Below are 12,731 nucleotides of genomic sequence, written 5' to 3'. Positions count from 1 at the left end.
TAGACAAGGGGGCATTTAAATCAACATTTTGATAGCACTAAGTAGGACAGAGTGGCTTATAATGAAAGCCAGAAAACTCTTTCAAAAACGACCTTGTCTAATGAATTGAATGCAATAGGCTAAAGCCAAGTGACTTTCCAGAAATATTAGCCTGTTTAAGTATTGCAGGAAAGCTCAAGATGAGTCATAACATAAACACTGATAATGATGTCTTTCATCCAAAGCCTGCTTTCCCTATTCTCAGCCAAAATCCAAGAAAGGAGAGAAAACTGCCCTAGGGGCAGGTGGTGCCATTTGTTGTCTGCCCCTCCACCCCTGGTCACCAGGGACACTCCACAGAGCAGCTTCTGTGCTCCCCACCAATATCCTTAGCTTTAAAGGAACAGAAGTAGTTAGCAGCAGAGAGAAAGAAAGAAAATGGCAAGGAAGAGTGAAGAGGCAAAGAAAGCCCTCAAAGAAGTTATAAGAGGAAAGGAAATCCAAGGGAAAAGACAGAGATGCCGGGAAAAATGAAGGCAGATGTAGGAATGAAGCGAAAATGAGAGAAGCAACCACAGAAGAAGAAGTAGAGGGATTTATAGCACAAACTGCAGAGCCAAATAGATCCAGGATCACTCCACAGAGAAAACAGGAAATACTAAAGGGATGTGCACAAAGGGGCAGAACTGCAAAATGTGTGCAGCAAAAACTGATAGAATGGAAAGGAAAAGTAGACCAAGTCCTAAGATTGAGAACAAGGCGTAGATGTCTGCTTTTGCCACTTTTATTGAACATAATGCTGGAAGCTCTTGTCAGTGCCATAAGGAAACCCAAAAAAAGAAAGGCATACAGATATGGGGAAAAAATTGTCCCTCTTTGTGAATGACATGATTGTCTACATAGAAAAATCCAAAAGAATCTGCAAAGAACAAAACAAAAACCTCTTAGCATTAATCATAATTCAGCAGGGCTGCAAGATACAAGATAAACATAGAAAAAGCAATTATATACCTATTTACCATCAATAAGCACATGACCACCAAAATTTAAAATGCTATTAATAATCACTCAAAACATTTAAATAATTAGGTATAAATCTAACAAGACATGCATACATCTTGTGTGCTAAAAATTATGCAATGCAGATGAGAGAAGCCAAAGCAGATCTAAATAAATGGAGAGGCATACCATATTCCTGAGTTGGAGGACAACATAGTAAATATGTCACTTCTTCCCATGTTAATACACAGATTTAAAGATTCAATGCAGGGGCACCTGGATAGCTCAATTGGTTAAGCATCTGACTTGAGCTCACGTCATGATCTTGCGGTTTGTGAGTTTGAGCCCCATGTGAGGCTCTGTGCTGACAGCTTGGAGCCTAGAGCCTGCCTCAGATTCTGTGCCTCCCTCTCTCTCTCTGCCCTTCTCCTGCTCATGCTCTGTCTCTCTCTCAAAAATAAACATTAAAAAAAAAAGGTTCAATGTAATTCCAATGAAAATCCTAGAAATATTTTTTTATAATTAGATACAAGATTATTCTAAAGTTTATATGGAAATGCAAAGGAACTAAACTAGCTAAAACAATTTTGAAAGAGAAGAATCATGTGGGAAGAGGCAGTCTACTCACCTTCAGGAGCTATTATATAGTTACCGTAATCAAGGCCATGTGATATTGACAGACATATGAGAGAAAACAGAAATAGATCCACATAATTGTGTCAAATGATCTGTGACAAAGGTGTAAAAGCAATTCAATGGGGGAGAGATGGCCTTTTCAACAATGGTGCTGGCCAAAAAACAAAAAAGAACAAGATAAATCTCACACGTTACTGAAATGTAGCTCAGAATGGTTCATGAACCCAAAAGTAAAATTAAAACTATAAAATGTTTAGAAAAGGAATTAGGAGAAAACGTCAGGATATAGGGCTAGACAAAGAGTTCTTAGACTTAACACCAAAGGCACAATCCATAAATGGAGAAACCGATAAATTGGACTTCATCAAAATTGAAGTGTTTTCTTCTGTGAAGGACCCTATTAAGAGGATAAAAAGATAAGCTACAGAGTGGGAGAAATGTTTGTAAACCACATCTCTGAAAAAGGACTAATATTAAAAGAGCTCTCAAAACTCAACAATCAAAACCAACCTGGTTAGTAAATAAGCCGAGACATGAATAAGGATTTCATGGAGAAAGACATATAGATGTCAAATAAGCACATGAAAAAAATGTTCAGCCTCATTAGACATTAGGGAAATGCAAATTAAAGCCATAACGAAATATCACTACATGTCTGTAAAAATGGCTAAAATTAAAAATAGTGACAACTCCAAATTCTGGCAAGGAGGTGGAAGAATGAGACAGCTCATCACTGCGTTGCTGGTGGGAATGTCATGTGGTACAGCTACTCAGGAAAACACTTCAGCAGTTTCTTTAAACATTAAGCATGCAGTTGCTATACCCAGAAACCACACTCCTGAGCATATATCCTAGAGTAATGAAAACCAACCTTCACAAAAAGCTTGTACGTTAATGTTTATAGCAACTTTATTCATTATAGCCCCAAACTTTAAACAACCCAGATGTCCTTCAATGGATGAATAATTGACCAACTGTAGTACTTCTATACCATGTAAATACTACTCAGCACATAAAAAACAAATGACCTTTTGATATACATAAGCATCTGGATGAATCTCCAGAGAAATATGATGAGTTAAAGAAACTACTCCCAAAAGGCTACATACTATGTGATTGAACTTAGGTAACATTCTTCAAATGAAAAGGTTATAGAAATCTTTTTAGGGAGTGGATGAGTTTGGGAGAAAGAGGATGTGACTATAAAGGGATAACATGAGGGGTCCTTGTGGTTATGCAAATGTTCTGTATCTTGACTACATTAAAGCCAATGTCTAGTTTGTGATATTGCACTATCGTTTTGCAAGATGTTACTTTGGGGGAACCTGGCTAAAAGGTGCAAGGGATCTCTGTATCATTTCTTAGAACTGCACATTAATCTATAATTACCTTTTTTAAAAAGTTTAAAGAAAGGGGTGTCTGGGTGGCTCAGTCGGTTGAGCATCCGGTTCTTTTTTGTTTTTTAATTTTTTTTAACATTTATTTATTTTTGAGAGAAAGAGACAGAGCACGAGGGGGGGAGGGACAAAGAGAGAGGGAGACACCGAATCGGAAGCAGGCTCCAGAGCCGGATGTGGGGCTAGAACTCACGAACCCGTGAGATCATGACCTGACCGAAGTCAGACATTCAACCGACTGAGCCACCCAGGCGTCCCTGAGCATCCGGTTCTTGATAGTGGCTCAAGTCATGATCTCACCGTTCATGAGATCGAGCGCCATGTGGGACTCTGTGCTGACAGCATGGAGTCTGCTTGGGATTCTCTCTCTCCCCCTTTCCCTGCCCCCTTCTGGCTCTCACTCTCTGTCTCAAAATAAATACATAAACATTTTTTTTTAATTTAAAGAAAAGTGACATTAATGTTTCATGATCTCTCTAGTATCTCCTTCGCTGTTCTATTTAAGCTCCCATTCACCAGATGGCAGGACATAGATCTCAGTCAGTTGAGGGTTTCCCTGCTTCCTTAAATCTGAGTTTCAGGAAGATTAACGTGATGCCAGTCCTGTGCTGGTGTCCAATCATCTGTCCACCTAGGACCCTGCTGCACCCTTTTCACTTTTGGGGCTGATGGTTCCATTCTGGTCCTCTACTGGTTCTTTTTCTCAGTGGGCTGTGGGAAAGTGTCAGAAGCCGTCTTGGGTCTATTGGCCAGATACACCCGGTGGGCATTTCAACTCCACAAGCCCAGGGGCTGAAGGAACCCAGGGACCATGCTTGAGTATTGGGGATACAGGTCTCCTTCATTTTAAGGTTCCTCAGCTTTTTCAGGGATGAGAGGGAGGATTTAGATGAGGCATGGTTAAGTGACCACAAAATGTGCCTTGTGATATCTTGTGTCCCCATCTGACTCCATGTTCGGTTGGTGGCAAGGGAAGGGCTCTGGGCCCATTGTCATGTACCTGCGGTTGTCCAAATACTCCTTGCTTCCTTTATGATTTTTCTTTCTCTCAGTTCAAACTTGATCTACCTCAAGGGCAGAGGAGGGTGTGAGACAGTGGATGTACTTCCAAATCCTGTATCTTAGGTCTGGTCCTCATATTTTTTCTCCTAGGTTCTCAGCATTCTGCTAAACCATCCTTCTCCTGGGGGTATGGCATGGAATCTCTTTGTTGCTGCTTGAATTGTCAGAGTAACAGGATGTATGGAGGACAATCTTCTTGTCGTTATGTCAGAATATTATCCCGTAACATATTGTACCATCTTTCTGCCCTTGGTCCCCTTACTGTCTGGCTTGTCTTTCCCTTCAGCTTGTGGCCCAGGTCCTGGAACATAAAGATATAGGCTTTGTGATGGTGGATGCCAAGAAAGAAGCCAAGCTTGCCAAGAAACTGGGTAAGTGGGACTTCTTTAGGCATACCAGGAAGAAACAAATGTGTCTTGCAAAAAAAAAAAAACAAAAAACTACGGTTTCATTTCTTCTTGTATGGTAACTGAACTATTTTTCAATGAATACAAAACAATTCTGCACACCTTAGTCTTGGGTTGGGGATGAGTTTCATGAAAGTAGTGAATGAATTGAATTGAATTGAATGATTTCACATGAATCATCAAATATATCTTGAATTGAATGATTTCACATGAATCATCAAATATATCTTTGTATCACCATAGAAATTGACATCAAAGAAGTCAAACCTTTCTTTTCAGCTCCTAGAACAGGCTAAAAGCCTAGCCTCTTCATCTCACTGCCATGGTTATCTCTCTGGAAGAGAGCAAATCTCTTCTTCCATCATCTATTATTTCCTTATCTCTTGGCTGAAGCAGCCAACACAAGATAACGTTAATAGTAGTGACCCTGGGGACCCAGTGGTTTCTAAATGCAAAGCTAAACCCCAGCTGGGCATTATCATTAAGGGCGAGAGGGAGGATTTAGACGCAGCATAGTTAAGTGACCACACGGTGCGTGTTGTGATCTCTTGTGTCAATACATCACGCTCAAGTTCAAGTGCACTTTAAGACGCTCACACCCCTAATCCCAAGGAGAGACAATATGGGTAGCTCCTCTGGTTTCCCAATACCCACACACATGTACTGCCCATTTTGCCTTTTCTGCATGACCAGTGAAGAATGGCTATTTAAATATAGCAGGAGCTTATAAAACAGGACCTTTGAAGAAAGGTTAATTGGATTTGGGGTAGTAAACGCAGGGGGGAGAAAGATTAGTGGCTTCAGGTACACGAAGGTTCATTATCTTAGAGCATTACAAACAATTGTTCTCTATTTTATTTTCAAGAAGACCAGCTTTTTTTTTTTTTTAAGATTTAAATTTTATGAGATTGTATTTAGGTTAGACACAAAGAAGAACTCATGGTTATAAAACGATAGCAGATTATTAAGAATGTCTGGGGTATCTCTTTCCCTGGGGATAAATTAAGGAATATTTTCCCCCTTTGGTCGGGGGAACAGAGTATGTTAAACTGTTTCCCTAGTCAAAAACAATTTAATGACTTGTTTCTCTGCCCCCAGATTCTATTGATACCCTAGTCTTCTTTCCCATTGCTTTCATGGACAGTTGAATTTGAGAGAATTTCCGGTAAATTTAATTAGGGGAAAATACTAGTATTCCAGTGATCTAAGAATTTAGGGCGGTGGGAGGCAAATGCTGGACAAGCTTTTATAAGAGTGGACCAGTGGGTATCCTCAAGTGGACAGAGCTTGAAAAATCTAAACGAACTTTTCTCTACATTCAGCCTGGAGGAATTGGAGCAGATTCTTTTGGACTGTTTGACTCTCAGAGTTTACAGGACAGTGGTATTTTGTGAACCTGCTCTTTCTTCATCATCCTTCCTTCCGTTTGCCTGAGTTTGGTTTCCATCAGGCTATGCCTGAACTACTACAAAAGTCTCCTAACTGGTTTCACTCAGAGAAAACTCCAACATCAGGACACTGGCTGATGTTCCCAAGTTACCCGTTGTTGTTGGTCATTGCTGGCCTCAAGGATACTTGACACCTTGACCCTTTAGATTTACAAATGGTGCTCCAGAATGTGTCTGGGGTTTTTCAGATGTGCCCTGGGACACAGCAGGCAGTGGGCCAGCCTCCTCTTCTCTAGAGGCTCTACAGGAGAGTTCCTTTGGAGAAAGCATTCTCCAGCTAATAGAGAGTTTGAAAACAATTTGTCTAAGGAATTAAGGATGCCATGCAGTTAGACTAAATGCCAGCCTGGGTTATTTAGCATTCCTGGAGGGAAACATAGTTTTCCAGCGAACATTTGTTAAAGTGCATAGCATTACGCCAGCAGCAATGGAGGGCAGAGAAGAGGCAGAACTTTCCCTTGCAGCATTATCAGCTAACTGGGAAAAGATGTGCAAAATTCAGCCACGATAGAAAAGCAAGCCGCTCATCCTGGCCACGGACATTTATGGGGTGCCTGATGTGTCCAGGCTCTGTGCAAGCTTCTGGGGACACCAAAGTGACAGTTGTCCTGCCTTTGGAGACCTTACTGTTCCAGTGAGTACCTGTAAATGAAGCTGAGAGAAGAGTAATGGTGGTGAGAGAGATTGGAGTGGCCTTCTTGGGAAAGATGAGTCCTAAGCCGAGATCCAAAGGAACTGACCAGGATGAGAGCAGGGTTGGAGGTCACTCCAAATTTGAGGAACCAGGAGAACATCTGTGTAAAGAACCACACTCTGTGGCTTTTCCTTTACACACTCTTTCACATCAGCATGAGGGCAAGAAGGAGGGAAGCACACAAAGAGAGCGGGTCTACCCAAGGGAGAATGTGAAGGGTAGGATTGGCACTAGCTCATGGAGGGACTGGAATGCCCGGCTAAAAGGAGTCAAGTGGGCACTGAAGCATTTTATAGGGAGAATGAGGTTGGCAGCATATTTGGAAAATGAAAGCAGTGGTAGGGTAGAGAATCGATTTTTCTATCAAGTTAAAGTCCAGGTGGGGCCAGTGGTTCTTGACTATTTCAATTTAAATGTGTACTTAGGGTGTCCTTTACAGGGGTGGTTTCAAGGGGAACTGATCCTGAGGTTAATGCTAGCTCCATAGATCTTGAGCCAGACTTCAGCCCGGGGGATGATTTTTCTTGCATCAGGATGACCTTGTCTTGGGGACTCTTTGTTTCTTCCAGGTTTTGATGAAGAAGGAAGTCTGTATGTTCTTAAGGGCGATCGCACAATTGAGTTTGATGGCGAATTTGCAGCTGACGTCCTGGTGGAGTTTCTCCTGGACGTAAGAATTTATGCACAGTGGCCCTGCTTGGAGCTGTTTGGGTTCAACTACAGGGGGATGTAAAACCCCAAAGTAAAAACAGAGAAGCTGGATAATCTGTCCTGGTCTAAGACAGTTTCCTCATGCTTCACAAAAAACCTGGGAGTACCTACTTCACAGTGCTATTTTCTACTGGGAAGCTGGCCCTTAAGTTACCTTAGAAACTGTTTTATTAGTGACCAGAGGGTCACTAATCGGGATCGTGTAGGCAACACATTAGTTTTCTTAGCAGTTATACACCAGGAGCCCCTGACGCCCCCTTGGCTTTGCTCCAGGGCTTCTGGAGAGAGTGGGAAAGAGAGGTGGGTAATCACTTAGAGATAGAATAACAATCAGCTGAGGGTGGCAGGACTAATGAGCCCCCGATATCATACTCCCTCTCAGCCACAGAAGCACGACACTATAGATCCATATGCTCAGGCAGATAGAGGAACAGACATTATAAAAATGTTATCCATAAATAACCTCACACTTTCAATAATAGCTGTGAAGTCGAATGCTTTCAAACAGATACCTGTACAGGTAAACAACGTCTACGCTGGTGATTTCCTATCTACCAGCTAGTGCACAGTGGCCTGTGGCCTTTTCCTCACGGCCTCAAAAACCCAGAAAGAGTGAGTCAAAAGAGAGTTGAAGGCCACCTCCTGCAAAAAAGCACCCAAGAGTCTCTCGGCTCTCTCATGGACCCATACCTACAAGCCCTAAAAATGTGAAGGAGGCAACAGAAAACTCTGGGTCAACCCAGCACTGGCCCATCTCTGTCAGCCAAGTGGAGGCTTCTAGATGCACGTAATGGAAACCCAATTCAGCTACCTAGAAGCACAAATGGAAGGACAGAGAGAGGGCAGATTTTAGACTTATTGACAAATCACAGGTAGTCTGCTTTTCAGAGTGTTGGTTTTGTCCTCCAGCTGACTCTTCTCAGGTTGGTTACAAGAAAGCCAGTGGCAGGAGCTGATACTCACATCTCATTCATATGCAATGGGAGGTAAGGGCGGGGGTGCAGGGAGGATCTGGCTTCCTTTGTTCTCTTTAAAAGAAAGGAGAACTTTCCCAAAGCTTTTAGCAAATCTACCCCAAGAGCCATTGGCCAGAATTGAGTCACAGACTATTCCAAACTCAATAGAGGAGGAGACAGAGAGAATTGCCCAGTAGACCTACTCCTGAGTTAAGTCCATTCCTCAGAAGGCGCTGCCGCTGTGCTCGCTGGGGATGCATGGGGTCCACAGCTTCCTGCCAAAGTAGCTTACATGTGTGCCTGATTTCCCCACTGAGGAAGGAACAGTTCTCTTGTTGGAACATATTTCATACACGTGTGTGTGTGTGGCATTCTAGCTAATTGAGGATCCCGTGGAGATCATCAACAGCAAACTGGAAGTCCAAGCCTTTGAACGCATTGAGGACCACATCAAGCTCATTGGCTTTTTCAAGAGTGAAGACTCGGAGTGTAAGTTGTCTGTCAGCCCCATCTGGGAGTCTAAAGCCTAGATTCCCAACCAGATATGTTACATGTCGCCCATAAAGAAGATGGGCTATCAGCATATCCTGTGCTGGGTGGGATGGAGGGAGAATCTTTCTTGCACCCTCTGCCATGGGTGGGACCCATGTCCAAGAATTATGCAAAACAGGCAAGGATGCTGGAAGAGCATTAAGGTTGGGGCCATGTTCCCTGATCTTGAAGCGGGGAGGTGAGTGCTTTACGGAAGAGAGAAAAGTCTCCCTCCCCTTTTCCCACCTGGCCACCTACCAGTGGGACTCTCCCCTAAAATAAGTAAATAGCGGGCTCTCTCTCCCTGATGTTAGCCCCTCCTGTGGTCACCGGTTATAGAGCTTCTCAGTCACTTGGACAGGATTAGAGGAAAATTTGAGTAGGCGGGGCTTTGCAGCTGCCACACAGTGTGGAAAATTGCTGGCCAACCCCACAGCTGACCACCAAGGCTCCCTGCAACAGCACAACTTCACCCTTGGGTATAATCCCTTTGAACGCTTTGTGGTCAGGTTTTGGGTGGGCACAGGAATGCCTCATAACGCTACCGCCACCCATACGGGGGTGAGAGGGTAGAGAGTGGGAATCAGGAAGAGGAGGGACCAGCAAGGCTACTACTGGAGTACCTCTTTCCAAAGAGCTTTGGCAGCATGACCCAATGAAGTAATCCTTTTCTTGAAGTCTCAGCCGTGGAGAGGAGAGTGATAGAAGGAGTGGGCATAACCATGGTAGCATTAGTGCGTGGGGGACATGCAAAGGAGGGCTGCTTATGATGTTTCTGGAAAGTCCAAAATATTTTGAAAATATTTTGAAAATCCTTTGCAAAGCTGTTACCCGTCTGCCAGCTGGCATCCTTGGTCTTTGCACCAACAACCCACCTATTTTCCCTCTCCCGTAAGCAAACGTAACCATTTTTTCATGTGTTATATAAAAGCCTCTCCACTCGCCCTCCTTAGCAGCATGCCTGCAGAAGGTGGCTAGCCAAAGAGGTTTGCCCAGCTGTCCTTTGGGTGATTTCACTTCGATTTTTCTGTTTCTTTTAGATGCTGACTACTGTGGGGGTGCTCTGCCTACTCCCTTCTTCTTTCTCTTTAATTTCCTTCTATTTCACTTTCTCCTTTTCTGTCCCCACCCCTCCATTTGTTTCGTCCTCTGTTTCTCTCTCCTCCATTAAGCTCAGGATAGCAGATAAGGAGGGAGGCCAGGCCCAGACTGGGATAAAGAGCACATCTTTCAGTTCCTATTCTCCCTACTAAACCAATTGACAAAAACAGCTTCCTTTAATAAACACATGTCATGGGCCAAGGCCTGTGCCAGGAGCTCCATACAGATGCCTTCATTTCTTTCTCATGACTAGCCTGTAGGGTGGTTACCGTATTATCCGCATTTTAATGATGAGGAAATGAAAGGAAAAAAAGGTTAAAGTAACTCACTGTCACACAGCTAGTAAATAAACTGTAGAGCCACGATGTCAGTCCTAGGAATCTGACTTTATAGCTGACACACTTAAACACTGTTTTGTACTTTCAAGACTTACACACTTTTTTCACGCCATGGCACACACAAAACGTGGGAATGCTTATACAGCCCATAGGAGTAAACTGGAAAGGATTTGGACATAGTGGAAAAACAAAACATTCTTTTGCTTTCTTTATATACTACTACTGTTACCACTAATAATAATAATAATAATAATAATAATAATAAAAGAAGATAAGAGAAAAGTTATCAAATATTGCATTGCATAAATCCTTCAAATAAAATATTTTTAGATTTTTGAGATAGATTTTGAAACAACAACATGCTATTCCCGGTGAAGGGTTTAAATGATCTCTTCTGCTCTTGATGGTCACAGTTGATAAAAGACTTTGGATGGTGGCAAATGATAGGACAATGGTCATTGCTTTGTCTTTGATGGATGAGCGGTCTTTTCTCACCACTGAACAGAATTCAGGAAATCTAATCTCTAAACTATCCTTCCAAGGTGTGAGCGTTCTTTTAGCCCTCATGGCTATTACTTTCTTTTTCATCGATAAATGGAATATTCTTATGATAATCTGAATAGATTTCAAATTCAAAGCTTTCCATATTATATATTTGAAAATAATGATGAAGCATTTCCTTAGGAATACACAGATATTGCTCTCCTGGTCTTACCATTTTTTTCCCCTGAAGATTCAAATAATAAAATCACTAGTGAGACATTTCAATCTCCTTTGTAAAGCTGAATTTTTATCTGTAAATTGATACGGTTTGTCTTTAGGAATACCTGATACCAGACCAGGTTAATAATACTGATTATGATGATGATGAACACAGTAAAAAAGAGCAATCATACATTCATTCCATTGATGTTAGTAGAAAATACAAACATTAGAGTATATTAAATCAAAACCGAAAAAATGGACTATTTTACAGAGTGTCACAAACCAAAAAACATCACTGATGACGAACAAACGTGACTTTGGTCACAATCACAACACCTGAGAAGATCCAGTGAGGAAGTCAGGGGAGTGGCCTCTCCAAGGCTGTCTTAGCTGTGATGCTTGCTGACGTCTTCGGCAGAAGATAATTGTTCCAGAATGCAGGAAGTTTACAGAGGGGGCCATGACTTTCAGATATAATACTAAGTACTGTAGAATTTTGAATGGTTGTGGAAAGCACATAGGAAGTTTATCACCACAAGAAAATGTATGTCTCTCAAGGCTGTTGTGACGCACCGGTTGCTACCACACACTGACTGAAAGCATCACGACGTTCTATCAGGCATCCACATCTCTCTGTTTCTTCTTGCCCTGCAAAAGAGGATGGAGTCCATGGATGGGGAAGCTAGGAGTTGGTAAGGCACCAAGGGAAACAGTCCTGTATTTCTGCTGTAATTTGAGGGTGATTGGTCAGGGAACTTTAATGGCACCAAGAGCATTGGCTCTACAAATGATCCCAAGCCATCCTATAGAGCAAGAACGATGGAGGGACAATGGAGAATTGGAGGGGTTTCACACATAGTTAGACTGGAATGGTCTTGGGAGAAGAGGGTACTAAGTGATTTGGGACCAAATTAGAAAGGACCTGGAAGAACTGGGGGGCTACATCTACCAAGGAAATTGGACATGAAGGTTCACATCTGGCTTTAACATGTAGCTATGGATGCTAGTGTTGAAAGAGCATGACAGGAACTCTCTGGGGGGAATTCAGCTGATGTTAAGAATTCCAAACTGGGGGAAATCTGGAGCTTGCGGGGGCGGGGGAGGGTGGTTACAATACTCAGAACAGAAACCCTTGAGAGATGGGAAGAAAGGTGAGGAAATGCTAAGATAAGTGTGCAGTAAGCTGGAGGTTGAAGGCTGAATGTTGAGGAGCCTATTCCAGAAGGGGAAACTGGAGGGTCAGTCTGAAGGAGCCAGGATGGAGCTGGTCAGCATCAGAACAGGACGTGAGGGCAGGAATACCTGGGACCACATGAGGTGAGACTGAGCAGGCAGTTAGGCCAGGTTCCCTGCAAGACAGCTGCTGTTTGGGCAAGGTTAAAGGTTCAGCCACAGTTTGAAGCACCACCCTGGGGACTTGCCTTGCTCTATCTAACCTTCTTCATCTTAAAAGGGATATAAACTGGTTCCCTAGGGGAAGAAGGGAATTCTCTGGACACAGGTTTAGGCCATTCTTTCCATCAGGGTAGAAGTTAAGGAAGTGGGGAGAGATTCATCAGGGACAAGGGGGTCAGGGAAGGAGGATTCTGATGGAGCCCACTGCAGCTTTAGATACACATAAATGACTTTGGTATAGCTTAAACACTTCCATTCTCTCCCACCTTCTCTTTATGCATTCTCCAGACCTCCCACCCATCTTCTTTCCCTCCACCCCCTTCTCTACCCCAACTATCAGTCTATAGGATATATTTTCTGGCTACCCAGTTA

At 42.8% G+C, this 12,731-nt stretch overlaps 1 protein-coding gene across 1 annotated transcript in view; it reads left to right on the top strand.

Moving 5' to 3' along the window:
• The window catches only part of CASQ2 (calsequestrin 2), a 63,486-nt gene that overhangs the window by 18,725 nt on the left and 32,030 nt on the right, over nucleotides 1-12,731 (top strand). The window contains exons 2-4 of the mRNA XM_015066101.3: nucleotides 4,360-4,444; nucleotides 7,192-7,292; nucleotides 8,667-8,778. Of these exons, the coding sequence (XP_014921587.1) occupies nucleotides 4,360-4,444; nucleotides 7,192-7,292; nucleotides 8,667-8,778 (298 nt within the window). The remainder of the gene's footprint in view (nucleotides 1-4,359; nucleotides 4,445-7,191; nucleotides 7,293-8,666; nucleotides 8,779-12,731) is intronic.

Source organism: Acinonyx jubatus, chromosome C1 (genome assembly GCF_027475565.1).
Source record: "Acinonyx jubatus isolate Ajub_Pintada_27869175 chromosome C1, VMU_Ajub_asm_v1.0, whole genome shotgun sequence".
Classification (NCBI taxonomy): Eukaryota; Metazoa; Chordata; class Mammalia; order Carnivora; family Felidae; genus Acinonyx; species Acinonyx jubatus.
The sequence above is the reverse complement of the archived record's forward strand: the minus strand, read 5'-3'. Positions and strand labels throughout refer to the sequence as shown.